General features: G+C 42.5%; 1 protein-coding gene across 4 annotated transcripts in view; it reads left to right on the top strand.

The window, feature by feature from the left end:
* SWT1 (SWT1 RNA endoribonuclease homolog) overlaps positions 1-21,190 on the top strand; it is a 26,859-nt gene extending 5,669 nt beyond the window's left edge. For 2 of the 4 annotated variants that reach the window (XM_032117813.1, XM_032117814.1), the window contains exons 5-19: positions 144-215; positions 342-398; positions 1,003-1,132; positions 1,272-1,373; positions 2,886-3,074; positions 3,429-3,522; positions 4,728-4,864; positions 5,524-5,672; positions 6,942-7,080; positions 7,886-8,031; positions 9,162-9,370; positions 10,259-10,387; positions 17,999-18,065; positions 18,771-18,835; positions 20,098-21,190. In XM_032117813.1, the coding sequence (XP_031973704.1) occupies positions 144-215; positions 342-398; positions 1,003-1,132; positions 1,272-1,373; positions 2,886-3,074; positions 3,429-3,522; positions 4,728-4,864; positions 5,524-5,672; positions 6,942-7,080; positions 7,886-8,031; positions 9,162-9,370; positions 10,259-10,387; positions 17,999-18,065; positions 18,771-18,835; positions 20,098-20,203 (1,791 nt within the window). In that variant the 3' untranslated portion in view covers positions 20,204-21,190. Of the gene's footprint in view, positions 1-143; positions 216-341; positions 399-1,002; positions 1,133-1,271; positions 1,374-2,885; positions 3,075-3,428; positions 3,523-4,727; positions 4,865-5,523; positions 5,673-6,941; positions 7,081-7,885; positions 8,032-9,161; positions 9,371-10,258; positions 10,388-17,998; positions 18,066-18,770; positions 18,836-20,097 lie in introns of those variants that run through there. The other 2 variants (XM_032117815.1, XM_032117816.1) reach the window with 2 other exon arrangements.

Here is a 21,190-nt window from a genome sequence, read left to right as displayed (position 1 = left end):
AGCCATGCGTCTAAGCCCCATTGAAATTATACTGTAGATGCTAATAACTGTGGTTTATGTTCCCTATTCACTTGGGAATACCCAGTGTTCTCTAAAAAGCCTTCTAAGATATGTGTTGTACTTCTGTTCCTGCTTGTTTCTAGAATGTTGAGGTCCCGTGCACGTCTGACTCCTACCAGGGAGGTGAGGTCAGAAAGGTTGTGCCTGTCCCAAAGGTGAGTGAGGAACTTGTTTAACACTGTAGGGCTGTATTTCAAAACGCCTGATGTGGGGATCCCTTGTTCCTCAGTATTCCTTGGTATTTTGTGGTGTTGGTAGGGTTTTTTTAATTGTTCCTACAGAGCTCTGAAGACTTTCCACCCCTTCAAGACAGTCAGAACGCAGAAACAGACCAAGAGGTTGGTAATGCTTTCATTTAACACTTCTGAGTTGTCTTAAGAGACCAAGGGCACCAAGGCTGTGTAACTGGAGAATTTCATGACCTTTCCTAGTATTTGGCATTGTTGACTCATGATCTACACTCCAGACATGTAGAGCATTTATTTAAAAAACTAAGCAAACTTGCTAAAGTGCTGCTAATCAGGAGCTGTCTGAGATAACGAGTGTCTTTCTGTTACCATGTACAACAAAGGGGCCTTCATAGTTGCTCACATGCTCCAGCTGTCTAATTTTCCATCCTCTTAACTTTTTTGTTGGAAGAGAAACATATTTTTTTAAGAAGTGCCTGTTAGGAAACTTGCAGTTTGTGTAACAAAAAATGCAACAAAGTTTTGGAATACCAGGTAGAAAGGTCATAAATCTTTCTAGGCCGTATTTTGGATGTCTTTAGTGGAGCATATGCAGAAGTTCTCATGGCTTTACATTTCCTGTGCAGACTTAAAATTTTTCGGACATCATTTTGAGGCAGTTTTAACAGCATTAATGCAAAGGTATCTTTTTGGGGAAGAATCATTAAGTGATTCCTTCCAATGGATTGCACACATGCACATTTTCTTGCTGTAGATGCAGATAGTTGAAGACTTGCACGTTGCTCGTGTGGAGAAGAGGATGGCCTTGTCTGTAGTACAGACCTGTGGAGAACTTACAAGCATGGAGATAGATCTTCCAGAACAGGATTTAAATATTTCTGCTGGTATGCCATGATTGGATCTGCTTTGCTCTCTAGATGCAACCAGTAATTACAGTTACTGATGGTCTGAGTAGGGAGCACACAACTGATTATTGTTGCTGTTTTCTCTTTTTTTCTCTTCTTTTCTCTTCTTTTCCCCTAGGGGCTTTTAGTTCTGGTTTGAGCATCCTAGTGGTGATTGACACAAATATAATGATTAGTCACCTTGAGTTTGTGAGATCCCTGAAATCTGAGGATATACCAGGTATGTGAATATGTTCTGATGAGTAAGACATTGTAAGAAGAACAGATGCTGTAAGAGCTTCAGGCTGCCTGAAGGAAACCAAGCCTGCATTCCTTAAAAAGGGCAGCAGGTTTCATGCAGAGGCAGAAGGCTCACACTTGAGAGCCTGGTTCTGTGAACCCAAACAAGCTGCATCCTAGGAAAACCTCAGCTGTGGAAGCAAAACCTACTGTGCTTATAATAAGACCATGTACCTGCAGAGAATCATGGCAGATATTCCCAGGAAAATGCTTGAATTCCTAGACGTAAATAAGTTTTAACCCTTTCTAAGAACATAACTTGAGCATTTAACCCATTACTAGTGATAACTCTTATTTTCTAGTCTCCTTTTATCATTTATTTTTCTAGAAAGAGAATTTAAAGTGTGTTGAGGAGTCAGTCAGTGCTTTGTTTCTGTCTTGGTAAAGGTGACAGAACTGAGCAATTTCTCAGAAATTCAGAATGAGACCCTGGATTTAATATCTGGCTCTAATATGCTGGGAAGCTGTTGGTTATTTGATGTTTGCTGGGTTAGGATCATGCATGTCAGTTCTTGGTAAGCATATCTGGAATCTATCAGAATGCTTAGGGTGCTTTGATGCTTTCAGCTAAGGAATACACTTATTCCAGCCACCTGGAAAATACCTGTCCTGAGGGCCTGAGTGATTTTCAGGAGTGTGTCAGACTGTATTTCTCCTCCCAGGTTAGGAATGCTGCTGTCTTACGTACACTGAGATGCCTTTTTTAGAATACTGCAACTCCCAGTTTATGGTCCTGCACCAGACCCACCATGCTGGTGATTGCTAGCCTATTTATTACAAAACAGATGGTTATTAATAAATTTTTTCAAAATTCTGTTCTCGTAATGTGAATGAGAAAGAAAATGGTTGAAGTATTTGTCATGGGTGGACCAACAGAACAGTCATTAAACTTCTGATTTATCCTGTATTTCATATAAAAGCTTTAAAGTTCAGCCCATACTTACCTACAAATAAAACCATGGTCCAGTATCCACACTTCCTGTTCCTGGTTCAGGAGTGCTGGCTGGCAATGAACACGAGCTTTTTTCGCTGCTTGTTTTGGCACAGTGACTGCTCTGGTCACTCAGGTGTGTGCAGCCTGGTATTCCAGCTGCTGTGTCACCTTGCTGCAACATCTTACAGCGAGTCTGTGCCAAGGTAATTGCTGCAAATATGTGTTACAATGTTGTCAGTGCATTCTGCTGATTAAAATGTGTCTCTCTCTTGTTTGCCTCATGTCACTTTTCCATGTAATCAGTGTAGTGCCAGATTGAGGTTAGATTAGAAAGAGGGAACTCAGCCTTTTTTGGTTCTTTTTCGAATGCTAGATTCTCTCGAGCAAGGAATATGAGAACTATTGGCAATAAGTTGTGAACTGGCATAAATATGATGCTTGTATTGAAAGTTCTCTGTAGCAGTTTGTGTTACTTCTGCAAATACCTTTGTTTATTGGTGGTGGTTTTTTTCCTTCCAGGAGTTGATAGACTTGCATTAATAATTCCCTGGGTCGTCCTACAAGAGCTGGACAACTTGAAGAAGGGGAAAATGTTGCAGCATGTTCGGGACAAAGCCATCCCTGCAGTGCAGTTTATCTACAAGTGTCTCAAGAACCAGGATTCCAGACTGTGGGGGCAATCCATGCAGCTGGCTTCTCAAAAAATGTGTAATACATGTGCAATCCATTTGTGCTGGGTACTTCATCCTTGCACTTCACCTACTGGCAACCTTAGAATTCTGAGTTTAACGGAGACTTCACTCTGCAGTTTGCTAATTAAAATGAGCTAATGTCTTACAGCAGCTTTCAGAGTGTATCCAGGTTGTGGTGTGCAAATGCCTTATTAGTGCTAGTGCTGTGTTCACTATCTGTTGTTTTATCAGTTGTTTCTTACTTTCACCTTGAACTTGTCTCCTTTTGTGGGGAGTATTAAACGTACAAAGAGCACCATGAGTGCAGGGAGGTGTTTGTGAGGCTGAGTTGTACCCACATCCTTCAGCTATGTCTGCACTGCCTTTGCAGATGGGCTGAGCGACGAGAACAACGATGACCGCGTCCTGCAGTGCTGCCTGCAGTACCAGAACCTCTTCCCACAAGCTCTTGTCGTCCTCTGCACGTGAGTTCCTGGGTGCCTTTAGCTCTCCTGCCACACTGCTTTCAAATCAGGCCTTAAAGAAAGAGCAGTTTCTGAAGTAAGCTCTTGGAAGGGCAATCACCCTCTTGAAAGCTAGAGTAGAAGGATATAATAAACCACTAAAATTGGAGATGGAATCACCTTCATGAACTTGAGGCCTGAAATAAAATTCAGCTTACTCAATATTCAATTTTAAAACTTGTTAAAGCATAGGTTTCTCAGATTTTATTCTGGTTTCTCACAAAAAATACTACTGAAGTTACAAAATAGGAAAAAATACGTGAATTAGTGATTGAGATCCAGTTAGAGACTTCATCCCTGTTTCCAGCCAGGCAAGCAGAAGCAAACGGGGTTAATCTTAGAAAGAGGGAACCTGGAGATGGATTTGCTGCTCTTCCTGTTTGTGAAGATAACAGCTGACCTCTGAGTATTGATTCTGAGTTTGATACGAGCAGGTGGAGCCAGTTTGAAGGACTAATACTCCTTGGCTCTACTTGCTCTGGTCTTGGCTAGAACCAGTTCCTGCATAGTTCAATGAGTGGGGTTAAAAGTCTGGGCACCATTTGGTTTTTTCAAGTTGACACAGGTGGCTGCTGAAAATGCCACTTCAGTCACAGTATTCATAGGGTAGTGATGGTGGTTTTACATTTCACTGATCAAAGAACAGAAGGTGACTTCAGAACTGCTTTTCATCCAAAAAATCCCTTTATCCTCTACCAGTATAAGCAATGGGAATTTTTGAGAAAGTACTGGGATGCAATTTTGTCCTGGATTTTTAAAGTAGTTCTGCTGGAGCAGGACCTCAGAATGGCATCTGGGATAATGATTTGGCCAGTAGAATAGTACTAAAGGGTCTCAACAAGGAGAACTAACTGTAGCCATCAAATAAGATATTACTGTCTCAGAATTATTGCCTGGTTTGCTTTCTGAGATCATAGCAACTAAGCATCACTCCTGTAGTAATTATAGCTATTGTTTTCTGAGAGCAAACCTAGACCGTGAAACACTTTTCAGGATGTTTCTCATTTTTACTTAATTCTCCGGTTTGATTTTTTGAACTGCTTCTAATTGCTTGAGAAAGAAAACTTTGTCTGTATAACGAAGTTCACAAAGTAAGTTTTCCAAATACAAGTTTTTTCAGTGTGCTGCTTTTATTCCTTTTTTGACAACAATTAATTCTCTTCTAGGGATGATAAAAATTTGTGTAGTAAAGCCATTGTGAGTGAGGTGAAGGCATTCTGCAAAGCTGATCTGGTCACTGCTCTGCAGAATGTGAATGCAAACAGGCCCCTGAACTGTGAGGAGCTGCAGCAGCCAGAGCAGGGTGAGTCTGTGGAATATGCTGGTTTGTGAGTGTGTAAGAATCAGTGGGGCAAAGGGAGAACAGTTCCTACTATACCTTCAGTTTTCCTATGCTTTGAATCCTTAGGAATGTTTTTTGTTTGGGGAAGGTTTTTTCAAGGGTTTCCTGAAAGTTTGAGACTTTTAATTAACCATCTGTCTCAGAGTTCTAGGAAATTCAAATATGATGTGGTTCTATTTTATAGAAAAAACACTGTATGAATTTTCTGTGTTTAAAGTAATTTAAAAGGTGTCCTGAACTTTTTGGGACGGAAAGAGGTTTTTTCATTTGTCCAAAGGTATAGCTTACAGAACTCAGAAGTGATCATCTTGTGCTTGCTGGTAACCCTGTTGGCTGTATATGATCTAAATTATTTAAGGAAAAAGAAATGTCTAGTAAGATCACTAATGAGTAATACTCTGGAGAAATTAACCTTCTTGGTTAGTAGCTCTTAATTAAAAATACACACAGTACAAGTGGGTATAACTAGAAATACTTGAAACCTAATTAGGTATAGCCCATCTGCTTTATAAACTGAAGTGCAGTCTGTCTTTATAGACACAAGTTCTTCATGCACCATCAACATGACTTAGATATAAACCCAGTTTCAATGAATACCTTTTGTGTCGTTGGTTTGACAGATACAGAATTTGGGAAAACAAGAGGTGATGCTGGTTTTACTGCACAATTCCCAAATGTGCTTCCAGACCTCGAAAGGAACTTAGGAGAAGCTTTGTCTTCTATTTTGGAGACTGAAATGAAACTTGCATTTGGAAACCTGTGGATGGAGGTGGTTTCTTACATCAACTTGCTTGATATTTTGATTATTGAGAGGTTTGAATGTCCTTAGTATTTTATTGCTATTAATACCTGTGCCAAGCCAAACCCAAGTCATCCAGGTCCCTGATGTAACAGTTCACTGACAGGGAGCAGCTCAATGTTCACTTCTAATATTTCATTTTATAGCAAGATTATCCTGTTTGACCAGTAGTGTGCAACATGTGCAGTATTTTAATAGAATTTTAATGACACGGTAACAGGGGTGCTGATTTCTCAGTGTGAAGTTTCAGGATTCTTTTTATTAGTGGCATTAAAATGCTATTTCAGCTTCTCTAGTCAATTAAATCCCCACCCTGTAAATACATCCTTCAAGAAATCATTCCATCATGTTCTGTATAATATTGAGGCATTTGTTGCAGGCATTTTTTCCCCACCAGAACAGATGTGGATAAAACTGTTCACAGCTAAATTGATTCCAGTGCAGATACAGAATGACAAGGGTACTAATGAGAACCTCTAAACATTCTTGCAAAAGTATTGTTTGCAGAAGATAAATACCCATGTACAAGGCACTTTCAAATTGTTCATGCTTTACTTTAGATTCCATTTCATAGCTTCTACCAGCTGGGAGGCTGTTAGAAGTTTAAATTTATTGCAGATAAGCCTCTGTGGCTTGACAAATCCCCCAAATCGTGGGGTGACTGTTGTTTCCCAAACTGCCCTGATTAGCTGCTAAGCTTTTAATCACTTCTTGATTCACTTAGTTAATTTCTTTTAACATCTCTTGAAATACTGGTTTCGCTTGATAGTAGTTAATTTCAGGTTTTTTGCAATAGACATAATTTACTTCATGTATAAATAGTCACAGTGTATATTTTTACTTTGTAACTGTACTAGAAAATCAAAGGCATATTTATTGTTGGTCTTTTTGTTCTTGTTACTGTTGGCTTTTGTGCACAAGTAACTCATTAGATCAGTTTTGAGATAAATCGAAAGTATTATTTTTGAGGAATGGGGAACCAAAAATTATGAGACTGATTGACTGTGCATTCCTTCTGAATGAGCATCACTGTTTAACCCATGATGCTGCTGGATCAAATCTTTATTAATAGATTAAACTTGTTAAATCTGGATGTGGTCTTATTTCTGAGGAATCACTGAAATTCTCCTTCAGCAGTCACAAATCATCACATTCTTGAAGAATAGAGCAGTTGTGGAATGTATAGAAATATGTCTAAATGAAAACCAGCCTTTGAATTTATTACATACTCTCTTCCAGATCCTGTATCTGAAGCCACCATGGACCTTAGCAAACCTGCTGAAGTGTTATAAAAAACACTGGATGGCTGTTTTTGGTTATGTGGTGCCAAGGAGTTTACTTTCAACCATTGAATGTCTTTCTAAACACCTTTGTGCAGGTAACTGTCCCTGAGAACATTAATTGTAAACTTGTAAAAAGCCTCCCTGTTCTGGTTTGAGTTACAGAACTGACTGTGTGTATTAATGGTCACCAAAGTCTCTGAATTATTTTTAAAAAGCAGATAATCCTTTTCCCTCCTTTGCCCCCATGTTACGTGTGACCAAATGATCTGCATTTGCCAAATAAATTAGGGAGGAGCAAAGGATATTGAATGTGGTACGTGAGGGCAGGGAGGTTTGTTTTAAAAAGAAGCCAACAAAAAAAGACCCACAAACCATCCATTTGTTTAAAGATGTCTTTGAGCATTTGATTTTGACAGACAGACTGGTGAACTCCCCCAGAGGGTTTCCAGGCTCCTCAGGGAATGGTCCCGGCCCCAAGGCTGCCAGAGCTCCAGGAGCATTGGGACACCGCTCCCAGGGATGCACAGGGTGGGATTGTTGGGGTGTCTGTGCAGGGCCAGGGGCTGGATCCATGATCCTGGTGGGTCTTTTCCCACTCAGGATATCCTGTGATTTCATGGTTTTACCTCTCTGGGATATTGCTGTTCTGCAGAATTATTTTAGATATGCCAGTTGATCCTCATGCAAGATCCCAGGATAAATTTGGAAGGCTTGGTTAAGGAGTGAGCAGTCTCATGCATGTTTCTCTGAGATTGTTGTACCTGATGCTTCTGAACCATTTTCCTAGGCTTTTCACGTGCTTCTGTTAATCCAGGTATTTGAGTATTAAATTTGCATGCCAAGACTGATAGCTCCTAACATTTCTTTTTTCTCTCTCTCACATTAATGTCTAAACATCAGATAAACCATTTGACTCCTCAACAGTGCGTATCCTGCTCCAGGAATCCAAAAAATTGCTCCATGCTTTCAGCACCAGGTCAGACTACAACGGTGTCCTGCCCCAAGCTTATGCTGAAGTGACAAAGCTGTGTGAGACTCTAGGGGAGGTAAGGGCAGCTTTGGTGTTTGTCCACCTCACCCCATCCTCGAGTTGTTCCACATTCCAAACCTGGCTTAGATTTCTTAATTATTCCCATCATTTCCACTGATTACTCCAGGTAATGTTGCTGGGGTGTTTTTTAGATGAAGAGACCCTGACTTTAACTTTTATTTTCATGCAGTGAATATCTGCTGATACATTTTTTCCCTAATGTAAATGTGTTAGTATTGGAAAGGTGACTGAAAACCATTATTTTGTCTTAGTTTTCTATTGCATTGTAGCTGATGTGCCTTAGAGATGAAACTTGCTGTTTCACCTTCTGACATGGGTCCCATACTGCTGTTCTTAGGTGTGTTATTTCAGCTTTCATTGTCTTGGTAGCTGAAGACGGGACTCCCTTGTATCATGTGGTTTGTGATAGTTACTGGGGATTGTCCTGACACCTTTTGTGTTCTCAGAAGTTGATCTTCACTCACAGCTCAGCTCTGAGTTGCTGTGGAGGAAATTTCATCTGTCTTCGTTATGGTTACTGTCAATTCTGTATGTAATGGCATAAAAACTGGAGTCACGAGCATGGATGAAATACTTGGATTTATGGGAAAGAAGCTAGGTCAGAACAGCTGTAAAGAGTTCCTAGTGTCTTTGGAAAAGGCTGAAGGGGAAAGGAGGAAGGTCAGGAGTTGACCTGTGCTGGGACCTCTGTGCGATGCAGTCAGCCCTGAACCTGACATTCTGCTGCCAAAAGAATCAGGCTCTGTCTGAAAACTTGTCAGGAAGGAATTCCCCCCTGTGAGGGTGCTGAGGCCTTGGCACAGGTTGCCCAGAGAAGCTGTGGCTGCCCCTGGATCCCTGGAAGTGTCCAAGGCCAGGCTGGATGGGGCTTGGAGCAACCTGGGCTAGGGGAAGGTGTCCCTGCCCACAGCAGGGGGTGGCACAGGATGAGCTTTAAGGTCCCTTCCAACCCCAACCATCGAGAAAGGCTTTGGATGCAGAGACTGTAACCAAGGTAACTCAGAGAGTTCAGTCTTGATTTCTTGAGCATTGCTTAAAAAAAATCTGTAGAAGTGTGTAGATTCTGGTTTTCTGAAGCTAGGAACCAAATACATTGATTATTTGTTTGCTGAACTGTTTTATAAGGTGAGGGCAGACAGTGAGCAGGATTTATCAGAAGACATCATGGTTCTTTCAGAAAATGCTGCATGTGAAAAAATGGAAGCCACGACACCCAATCTGCAAAGCACTGAGGAAAAAGAGCTACATCCCAGCTTTCATGCAGCTCAGGAAAACAGGCACCAGGAAATCTGGTCTGTCCTGGAAGGTGTTTGGAACACCATGAACTTGTACAGGTACAGCTTGCTAAAGGGGCTCAGAACTAACACATAACCTTAGATAACTTTCAAACAAGCACACTTTAGAAACAGTGCTTTTTACCCTGTTATTAATCTAAATTGACCCCAAAAAAGAATATCACACAAAAGTTGGGAGTATGCACATTGTTATGTCAGTTTGCTGCTCTTTTTCTGCGCAGCAGCTGAAATAAGTTGCCCTGAAAAATAGAGTTGAAAACTCCACAAGTCTGGGACATCCATGAAAATTTTATATTTATCCATAAAATAGCATCTGAGATCTTAATTTTCCTGTGGTTATTTTCTTTCCAGACCCAGCGGAGGTCATCCAGCTTATGCAAAATTCTGTACCCTATTTTAAAACTTGAAAATCAATTGGAAATAGAAAACATTTTGTTGTTAAGCAAAATCCTACACTTTACAAAATGCAGAATCTAGTGTATTTCCTTTTTCATGTAAACTCAAGAATTGCATGGAATTAACTCCTCTTCCATCTAGATGTTTTACCATTGCTTTTATTTTGGTTATTTTTGAAAAATCTGCTGGAAACTCACTGGGATGCCATATCTTTTGATAAAATCAGAATAGGTACTGTGTTTTTTCTTTGTTTTCTTAGTCTGGAATCTCTTCTGAGGAGGGGCTCTGAGCCAGCCAAGCACAAAGGAACTCCATTTCTGGTGGTCTGTGAGGACTCAGCTAATCAGCAGTGATAACTCCATTTCTGCACTGCCATGTATTCTGAGACTGTTTTAGATAGTGTGATTTATATTTTACCTTTTTGTTTTAATAGACAAAATACAAACACACAACACACACTGAGTTTCTCTGAATTCTGAGCTTTTTTATTAACTGCTTTTCTGTCTCTTCTTTATTTCTTTTGAATTTCAGTATTGAGCTATTCCAGAAGCTGGACCCCAGTGCAGTGACCATGGCTGCCAAGGCCTCGTTTGAAGAGGCTTTTTTGGGCCTGCAGAAGCTGTTGGCAGCTGTGAAGGACATCCGTGAGGGCATTGGCAGGTGAGCACTGCAGCTGGGCACAAAATGTGCAACAGGCAACTGAAGTCACAAAAATTTGAAATATTTCAGCACCAAACCACTCTTTATTCTGTGTGCTTAGTGACATGACTTGCAGTAAAAATCCTGCTGTCAAGGCTACCTTGAACTATTTCTTGGTAGCAAAAGATCATGAAAATGTTGCAGACATGGAGATCTCTTGTAGGGAATTTTTTTTTATGTCTGGGATTTGTTTGCCAGTGTTTGACCAGTGAGTTGCCTCTGCTCAGGTGTAACTGGAGCTATTAATGATTGATGGTTATGATTAATACATCAGTTCTGATGGCAGGAACTTTGAATAATTCAGGGCATTTGTGTTTCAACTGTGAGGCCCGCTCGGATGGGGGCAAAGTTCCAGTAGAGTGAAGGATATAAAGTTTTGGGGCTTTGCTGTTCCCAGTTCTAGAGTGTTCTTCATGACAGCCATGACGACGACAATCAGCTGGATTCTCTCTTTAGGCAGGATAATGTTCCCTCTGTCTTCATAGAATCACAGAATCCCAGAATGGTTTGGGTTGGAGAGGACCTTAAAGCCCAGCCAGTGCCACCCCCTGCCATGGGCAGGGACACCTTCCACTGTCCCAGGTTGCTCCAAGCCCTGTCCAGCCTGGCCTTGGGCACTTCCAGGGATCCAGGGGCAGCCACAGCTTCTCTGGGCAACCTGTGCCAGGGCCTCCCCACCCTCCCAGGGAACAATTCTTTCCCAGTATCCCATCTAACCCTGCCCTCTGGCAGGGGGAGCCCCATCCCTCCGCCCTTTTTCATACAGCACAAAAAATTGGAAGTTTCAGGAAGAATAAGGAATCTCCTGTGTAGACTCGGCTTAGTCTTTTTTTCATGGCAGTGAAATACAGATCCATTCAAAGAATTGCAGTCTTTCTTTCAAAGATTAATGATCAAAATATTATAAAATTAGAAGCAGAAAAATATGGGTAGAAATGTGAGCTTGAGCAGCTGAGTGCTGATGGATTCAATTTATTGCTGGTGGGTTTTTTCCCTCTAAGGAAATTGTTTCAATAAAGCAGGTTACTGCTAAACTTTGCTCTCTTCATTCCAGTCCTAACGTTTTTGCAACAGATCCTGTGGTATCAGTTTATAGATGTGGTGGGTGACATTTAATGGGAATATGGAATATTCAGGATGGTTATTTTTGTGTTGCAGAGGTGTTTCATTAAAAACTGCTGGTTTTCTTCATATGGGAGAGCTCTGTAAAAATAAGAAATCCTGAAATACACAGGCTGACTGTTGGAATGGAGTAGTTTTCCTGGACACTTTGGAAATGCCTGCTCTGATGTGCAGGTTTGCAGTAGGTGGCATTGTGGAGCAGGAGATGGGGAGAATTTGCACCACGCTTTCGCTGCTTTGGCCTTGAGTGGAGGGATTTAAGGGAGTTTGAGACTTCTGAGGAACTTTTCCCAAGAGTCAGGAGCCAGGTTGATGTCTCATTGCAGTTTTATGAATATTTCAGAGTATCAAAGCAAAAATTCAGAAGTTTTCATAGAATCAGAATGGCTGGGGTTGGAAGGGAGCTTAAAGCTCATGTTGTTCCACCCCCTGCCATGGGCAGGGACACCTCACTTTCATTTTGCTCTAAAACTGACCTTGCAGTGTATTTATTTTTCGTGATTTTTGAAAAAATATCTTTCAGTGACTTTATCTAATGTCATGAGTGCAGAAAAGGAGGCACTGGAGAAAAAACAGTGAGGAAGTTCTGTCTTGAATATTTGGAGGTAACACAGCTTTAGTGATCAAACACAACTGGTTCTGTGGTACCTTCTGGTCCCTGCTGTTCAGAGCAAAGAAGAGAGAAAACATCTTGTGAAAGTTTGGAAGCTTTACCAATAAATCGTATTGAAAGTTCAACTGCATTAAAAGTTTGGATTTTCAGATTGTTAAAAGCAATCAGAAAACATGATGATACTTTTTGAGATAAATGTAGTGATACCCTTAATCATAAAAAAAATACTGCACCAGTGGCACTACCCCAGCTATTCAGGCTTGATGGCCAGAACATGTTAATGACAAATACAGATGTGGAAAAGAAAAAAAAAAGCTGTTTCATTGAAGATGTCTCAGTACCAGCTTTTGGCACCTTACCCTGTCCTGGTAGCTTTTGTCGCACCATGCAGGTTTTTCATTTTATCTTGGCTTTTTCCTCTAGCAGCATTGGTAGCAGAGTGGTGTTTATATTGCACAATTTTGTGTGCTAGAGATGGGTTACAGCCTTCAGCTCTGGAATTAAGAATAATCATTATGGTTAGCATATTCTAACTATATTACTACTGGTAATGAGCGAGAGTTGTTAAACCTCTGAAATTCAAGCATCCAGTAAAATTGTGAACCCATGGCATGATTTTAAATAATTTTGGATTGAAGTTTTCTGAGTGTTCTCGCTGGTGGTTTATATTTGTATTTGGGTTGGGTATTATTTGGAACCAGTTAATTGGGGCACCTCATGTAAGGTCTTTTAAATGAACTCTTTAAAATAAAATAGGGGTTTAGATGAGCTGACGTTTGCCCTCAGCTGAATAGAACTTGTGATTCCAAGCTTTTATATGCACTCCTAAAGAACTGGACATTGTCTTCATGTTTCCTGCCAAGTTTCTTTTAGATAAGAAATCCTTGTTCATAGAAAAGAAAGAAAATTTAGTCTTTGGTGAATTGATACAGTTATTTCTAGTTGGATTTTTTTCTTTTCATCTCTTGGCTAAGAAAGAATTTTTTTGTTCATATGCCACCTTTAAAATCACTAACAGTTTATAGCATATACACTTAGATACAGGCCTCCTAAATATTTGTACTAATATGCTGTCACCTGTAAAAATATTTGTCTGTTACTGACTGCATAAGGAGCCTGAATTCTGCTTTTCTAATCTTTTATCTAAATGGAATTTCTCTCACACTCCCAGTGGTTTGGAAAAATGCGGGTTAGTCAAGGGCTTCATAAACATTTGTAAATTAAAAGTGTAATTTCTTAAGATTTTAGTAGTGCAGGAGAGCATTACCATATCAGAACTGATCGCTGAATCGAAATAATTTAAAAACAATTCTGCAGTTTTACTAATTTTAGTACAGAATTCCACAGATGTAGAGAAATTGTGCCCTTTTTATTTTTTCAGCTGGTCACTGGAGGAATTGAGATTTCTTTTCCTTGGTGTCTCATTAGAGAATTTTCTTCATTCCCTCAGGCTCCTGTGGCAGTTAATATTTTCTGCCATAAAGTTCCAATAAAGTCTCTAGATGAAGAGCTCTGCCTTTGATCTTGCTCTGCACACAGTCTCCTTCTGGAAGTAAAATGGAGATTAGCTTTCAGTTCAAAATATCAGACATTCCAATCACTACTTGTTGGATCTTTATGGTTTTATGCATTTAGGTGAAACCTGAAACTGAACTTATCTGCAGCCTTCTCTGCTGCCAGGCCCAAATTTGTCCTTTACCCACTGAAATGTTCTGTTGTGTCCATTTTATTGACAACTCTACGAAATAAAGCTCAGCTAGAGCTGGAACTGGGCAGTGCTCCCCAAGGGGCAGGGCAGAGGTGGTGCTGTGCAGCTGCTCACACCGTGGTGCCTTTAGAGCACTCTGAAAAGCAGAAGGGTTTCAAACACGGGGTTGTAAAAGACACGGTGCCTTGAGCCTGTAAAGCCAGAGGTGCCAGCAGGGGGTAACAGCTGAGACACTTCCACAGCAACGGAAATCACGAGCTTGGCTTCGGTGCAGGGAGAAGTCCCCTGAATTTCCCAGCTGGCTGCTGTGGAAGCAACCCTGGCCTATGTTGGTGGCTGTAACTCCACTGGAGCCCCTCGGTGCAGTGCAGTGAGGAATTGGTAATGAGCCACAGGGAACTTCGGTGTTTCCATTTCCCATCTCCTTTGCTTCCTTGAAGTTCGGTGTTTCCTTTTCCCATCTCCTTTGCTTCCTTGAAGTTCGGTGTTTCCTTTTCCCATCTCCTTTGCTTCCTTGATATTCGGGCTGTGAGGTTAAAAGGGGCTGTTAATGCATGAGGCTGCGTTTTCTCCCATCAGATCCCAGCCTTTTAGATGGAGCGCTGGATTTGTTAACTGATTAGTGCTCTGTGCCAGCCCTGCCAGCCTGAGCAGTGACAGAGGGACAGCTGAGTGGGACAGGCCTTGGGGGCAGAACTTCCCCAGGGTGTGACACGGGATTCCACACCGTCCCACCAGACCTCCCTTGTCCCTGCCCTCATGGGGTCTTGGAGCAGCTGGAAGGCTGAGCTGCTTTCACTGCCATTTGGGTTGTGGGTTGGGCTTTTTCACTTCTGTTTGATAAGTTCATTTTCTGGTTCTTTCCAAATAGGCTTTGCTTTCTCCCAGATCTTCTCTGTGCATAAGTGAGGAACCACATCCTGAGCTATTTCCTATCCATTTCTGTTTATTATTGTATCTTACACCTTGTGTTTGGCATCAGATGAGTAACAGAATGGGAGATAAAGAAATGTTGGGAGTGGTTTGGGAAGCTCTTGAGATAAAATCACCAAGTCTGACTGTCTCCTTTCTCCCTCCTGCCCCCAGGACAGCATTTAACCTCCGACTGGTGGCAGGTATCCACAGTCATTTCTCGGGTCTTTCCATGACATTATCTTCTCTACCTTACATGCTCAGTATTTCCAGAAAACTGTGTAGAATCACACTGGAGTTCTTAGGCTGAAGCTCAAGTACAGAATGGGGGGTGTTGTAGTGTGGTTCTGCAAGGCCAAGTGATGCCATGGATTTCCACCCTCTGCTTTTGAACCAGTGTGGAGAGAGAAGCAGCAGTGGTTAATGTTGTAATGGTCACAATACTGAGGTTCACATGGCTCCTTAGAACAGTTTGATGTAAAAGCCCTTTGCTTCATGGATTACAGATTTAGAGGATGTTCTCTAGACATTTCTGTAGTTGAGGCAGACTTTTTATCACTGAGAAGCTTCCATGGAAATGAGGGCAACTTGATTTAATGAAGTAATAGAGGCAGAGTCAGTGCTCATACAGGTCCAGATTTCCCAGTGTGCACCTTCCCTTAAAATGTCCATTTTCCATAGCACAAGGTGGTGGCTACAGGAGATGAAAGGAGCATGAAGTGGTTGAAAGCAGCAGAGAGCGGTGGTGCTGTGAAATCATTGCTCTGCAGACAGGAATGTGTCAGTTTTGTACAGAAGAATATATTCCCAGACTGGAGCTGGTATTGCAGCCCCTATTTAGCTGCAGACACCACCAGGCTGTTTCATGAATGCTGACCTGTTGGGAATCTGTGGGGGAAGTTACGGTGCAGGCTCTTCCTCAGCAGCTTCCCAGAGCTCTGTGTGGAGCGAGGGCTCTCCCCTCAAAACAACAAATCTCTTTTATTTGGAGCTGCTGTAAAAGTTGGAGCCAAATGTCAGACTTCTCATTCCGTGGTACAAACCCAGAAACCATTGGCATCATCCAAGCAAAGGCCATAAAATGAGGTACAGGATTTAACATTAAGTTACTTGGATGATTATTTACAAAATTTGGTTTTTTTTCCCAAAGAACTGGAGGCACAGTGGGTTTGTCCATCTACCTGAGGTCTTGCAGGGATACACCCCTTGCAGGGATACACCTGATATGTTCCCTCCATCCTTCCTCTGGAGAGGTCCCATGGCAGCTCCATCACTTACCCATGTGTGTCCTTGGCACAGCAGGAAAAATACTGATCGACAGACCTTGCCCCAGCATTTTGTGATGGCCTTGGGGTGAGGTTGTTCATAACACCTTTTGTGTTGTGGCCACTTGTGCATCCAGGCTGATGCCAGCAGTCGGGCAGTTTCTGACTGGACTGGAGGGAATGATTCCATGAGGAATCAGCCTCTCCCAGGCTCGGGATGCTCTGCTGCCACTGCTGCAGGTGCTGGGTGTGATAGGCAGAGCTGGCACTGCCTGAAGCTGCCGAGGGGGCATGGGAGCTGCTGCGTGGGCATGGGAGCTGCTGCGTGGGCATGGGAGCTGCTGCGTGGGCATGGGAGCTGCTATGGGGGAATGGGAGCTGCCAGGTGGGCATGGGAGCTGCTGGGGGAATGGGAGCTGCCAGGTGGGCACGGGAGCTGCTGGGGGAATGGGAGCTGCCAGGTGGGCACGGGAGCTGCTGGGGGAATGGGAGCTGCCAGGTGGGCATGGGAGCTGCTGGGGGAATGGGAGCTGCCAGGTGGGCACAGGAGCTGCTGGGGGAATGGGAGCTGCCAGGTGGGCACGGGAGCTGCTGGGGGAAAGGGAGCTGCTGGGGGGCAATGGGAGCTGCCGGGGGAGTGGGAGCTGCTGTGCAGTTCCAGCTGCCGGGATTCCCAGCATTTCCAAGGAGGGTTGCTGGCAGCTTCTCCCTGCCGGGGTTTTCCGCTGTCAAAGCCAATTGTCGCTGAGGTGCCCGCGGAAGGCTCCGAGGTGTTTTTAGGCAGAGCAGCCAGTTGGTTCCCCTCCTGACTCATAGTTGGCAGGTTTAACGCAAACATTTTGGGTACTGCTTCTTAGGAAGGGGGGGAAGAATGCGTGACTAATTTTTGGTGATAATTCCTACCAAAAATGATGAGAGAAAGCAGTGGACACTCCAGTCACAGTAAATCCTGTGCTGTGTCATGGTCTTCCAGCTTGCTTCAAACACAGGGTCCTTTAACTGGGATTTTTTAGCTTATTCTGTTACTTTCCTGATTTTTTCAACTCCTAATTAATTCATTTATAAATGAAGCTTAGAGCTTGCAAGAGGAGGGAGAGGAGAATTTGGGCACTTTCCCATGGGAAAGTAAATAGAGCTTTCCCCAAAAGATTTTTTCTTTTTCCAAGTCCAGTCATTATCTTAATCATTATTTAACTATGTAAGACTTAAAAACCAGAATTTTATCAATATTTCTTAATATTTATAAGGTGTTACTTGTGTTTTAATGTTGATTTTAAGGTACATTATACAGCATTTAGGAGGGTTCTGCTTTTCCTGGTGAATGCAAATAAAGTTGCACTGAGGTGGAACTAAATTGTATCTGCCTAAATAGATGAGGATATTTAATTTTGTTAAAAACCAACTTCCTTACTGGATGAGGTTTGGAGCCTTGTGGAAAAGGGTGTCCATCGAGGTGCTTCATTAAAGCCACCTCTCTTCAGCTGCCACATCCCGCTGGCCCTTGGCAGTTTTAGGTGGTGGTTATTAGAAGTAGCAAAAATGGGAAGTGAATTGCAGCATTTGGGCTGCACATGGGAATCTGGAGGGAGCGAGTTAAAGCTGGGGTGGGAATGTTGTGTATCCTGGGAAGCTTTGCTGTGGTTCCACGTGAGCCCATAGGCCTTGCTGGTGGGCACCAAAGGGCTTTCAATTACTGCTGGGCTTCCTCCCTCCTCATACAGAAGTGGGTCACAAAAACATGGAGGGAATTTTTAATTAGGAAAAGCCTCCAGAAAAGTCCTCACAGAAATAATAAGCTCTTTAATTCTGTTAGAGGAGTGGAAGGGAAAATTCTTCAAACTTCATAATTTCCTTTTTGTTCAAGTAATTTTTTTTTTTCCCTTGAGGATTTCTGGCTTATTTTTTAAACTCTTTCATAGAGTTAAAAGCATCCCCAAACTTTTCTTTTTCAGAATTTTGACCCCAACCAGCAGTTTCCAAGATATTTGGACCCTCTATAACTTCCTCAGAAGGCATGAGGTATGATATTTTCTTTGGTGTTTGGTCACTTCACTTACAGCTTTTATTTCAAGTAGCTCTGAGGTCATGTCTCATCACTGTATTTCCACTAAGAATTTAGATTCTTCACTCTTATTTATTAGCTGTTGAACATAAAGATAGATTTTTGGTTGGATTTCAGCAGGTATTTGAGTTGCCTGTGTGATTTGCTGAGTGCTCACTTGGTGTGAATGATTTGCTGTTGAGAGTAAAAAGCCTTGAAATGAATGGTTTTAGTAGAATATTTCTCTATTTAATACATTACATATTTCAGGCTTGCAGTGCTCTGCTGTGCAGGGAAGTATATTTGGGGTTTGGGCCTTCACATGCATTTTTGGAATTGATGCAAGTCAGAGCCTATTTCATTTGAGGTACATACACACACACACACACACATCTATATGTACTTGTATATGTGTATATATAAATAAAACTATTGGTTAACTTGAGAGGAGGAAGAATTATTGAAGGTCTTTTAGATTTGTGCAGAAGTGGTTAGAAAATGGAGCTGGAATTTGTAATATTAGATTTTATTATAAGATACAGGATGTCTTTTTTAATGTACTGTCTCAACTTGAGAGCCTGTTAGGGAATACATGAGCTGTATCTGCTATTCCTACTGTATAATTGTAGCAGACATGTGATATTTGATAAATGACTATATGAATTCTTTCTTCTTTGTGTTAGATCAATAACAGTCTGAAATTCACTGCTGAGGAGCTGTATGAGTGTGTTTCACAGGAGCTGTACAGGTGAGCCAGTTACTGACCCCATTGGGGGGGTTGAGGCAGCTTTTTCACATGTATTAACCAAGGTACCATGAGAGGAATCATCCGGGTCAATAAAAAATCCCCCTTTGTAGGAACAGTGTAGGGAAAATGAATGGGGGATTTTTAAAATTCCCTTTTTAATTTTAGTGCCCAATTAACACAGAGCAGGAGAGGACAGAAATTATATTGCAGATGAGGCATCAGTGCCTACATGGTGATTTTCAGCTGTTGGAGGTGAGGTGTTGGGCCCTCTTTCCTATGCCAGTGGTTTCTGGCTCATTTCTTTATGAATTTGTGTCACTGAGGGTTTGTGAATCCAGGCTCTGGGAGGTTTCTAAAATGTTATCGTGGGTTTTTGATAATTCTGAGCTGCCTAATAAAGGACAGGTAACTGGTTTTTGCTGTTGTGTGGATATGAATGAGCTGTCACTGGCCAGGATCAGCTGAGTGAAAGGCTGGGTAGTGAATTACTCTAAAAAGCTTCCCTTTGCCTGGACTGATTCTGGGTCCCTGAATCCTCCGTGAAGTTCAGAGTGCAGATTGCAAGATCAGGGCACAAAGTTATGCAGAGGGAGACATTCAGTATTTTAATCAGCAATAAAAAACAGTTTAAAAGCTTCACTCCGCATGAGTTGATGGCTCTAGACCTGTATTGATACAGGCAGAAAGAAAACTGTGTGTGGAAATTTGTGCTCAGCAGAGTAAAACAAGTATTTTGCAGACTGCTGTGGCAGCCCTCAGCCTGTGCTTGGGGAACTCAGTGATGGGGGTTTTCTTCCTTTTTTGAGGAGCCGCTTTTAAATGGTCTTTTGAGAAAGAATCTTTTGGAAACTAAAGTTAGGGCATGTTTATATGTGATCAGGTTGAGGTTCCTCTTTTGAAAGTCGTAAGGGGGTGTATCCAGATCGTTATTTTGAGTGTGAGTACAGGGTATGTCAATGTATGAAGGATGGTTTGAACTGAACCTTCCAGAATCCCAAATCTCTCCAGAAAGTGGATGTCAGTGACCTCTCCTGCCGATTGTTCCACTTTACCTGCCCCAGAAGGGAACAGGAGCTCTGCCTGTGGCAGCTGTGGGTTGGGTGTTGCAAGGAACTCATGTGAAATCCTCAGGTTTAGCAGCTGTAGTGCAAAAGTCACTGCTGCTGCTTGAGTTTGAAGGAAATGTCCTTGAAAATGTAGGGAGTATTTGTAAAGATTTCTATTCTGCTGTGTCCTGCTAACCTTTCTCTCCTGTCTCCCAGGGAGAGGCTGGAAGTGGGCTGCTGCCAGCTGGCACAGCTGGAGCAGATGCTGGAGCAGTGCCAGGCCTCTGTGTACAGGGAGGCCAAGAGCAGGGGCTGGCTCTGACCCGGGCTCAGCTGTGTGAGCTCCACCTCCTCAGGGGGAGGAGAGGGAAGTGCTGGAGGAGCCAAAACTGCCGTGTTTTCTTCCTCAGCGGTGCTGGTTTGGGTTGGAGTTGAAGGGAAAAACACAGTTCCACGTGGACATTAAATGTCGGGATTTCTGCTGAGAATTCTGTTCACTTCTAGAATGTTCTGTCTTCAGTGAGGGTGCCGCTGGATAGCCATGGATAACCAGGAGAAGCAGTGCTGGTTCGGGATGCAGCAGCTGTGCTGGGCTGCTCTGAGCATCCAGCGCTGCTGTGAGGAGCTGAGCTGGTAATGGTTGTAGAGGAAAACCCCTGTGTTTGTGTTGCTGGTACTTTACAAGTGACAAGTGAGAGAAAGGAATCTGTTGTGTCAGCCGGAAGCTCGGGAGGGCAGGAAGCAGTGCAGTGCAAGGCTGGAATTGAAGGACTGACCCACAGACACAACGTGTGTCTGTGAGGGCTTAAGAGAGGATGTAGAATGAGCAAAGGAACAGACTGATGCTCATTTTTCCTTAAAGACAAAACAGACCCCCCCCCTCCCCCCCCCGATGCAGGTGTTTGTCCCAGACCCCTTTTCAGAGGAAAAAGGTGTTTCTCCTTTGTTTAAGCAGGCACTTTATCTTCATACAGTGGAAACCTGCTAGCAGTGCTCTTGGGGGAGCTCCTCATCCTGCTCTTGCCACATCCTCCTGCAAGGTGGGCCTGGTCCTCCCTGCGCTCCAGGTGACATCCCTCTCTGGCTGCACTATTGGTTGCTTTCCAGAACTGCTTTAAGTCGTGAAACTTTGCAAAAGCCATTTTCTAAGGCCTTTAACACTACCTCTTCTGTGTATGTATTTGTACAGAGATGAGCTGACTGGCAAAGTTCCAGAGTGTCTATTTTGATATTAACTTTTGGATGTATTTGTAAACTCTTGATTGTAAAAATGTAATTTATTGTTACATTAAACAGTGTTTGATTCTGA

This window comes from Corvus moneduloides, chromosome 9 (genome assembly GCF_009650955.1).
Source record: "Corvus moneduloides isolate bCorMon1 chromosome 9, bCorMon1.pri, whole genome shotgun sequence".
Lineage (NCBI taxonomy): Eukaryota > Metazoa > Chordata > Aves > Passeriformes > Corvidae > Corvus > Corvus moneduloides.
Note: the sequence above shows the minus strand (reverse complement) of the source record. Positions and strands in the feature narration are given on the sequence as shown.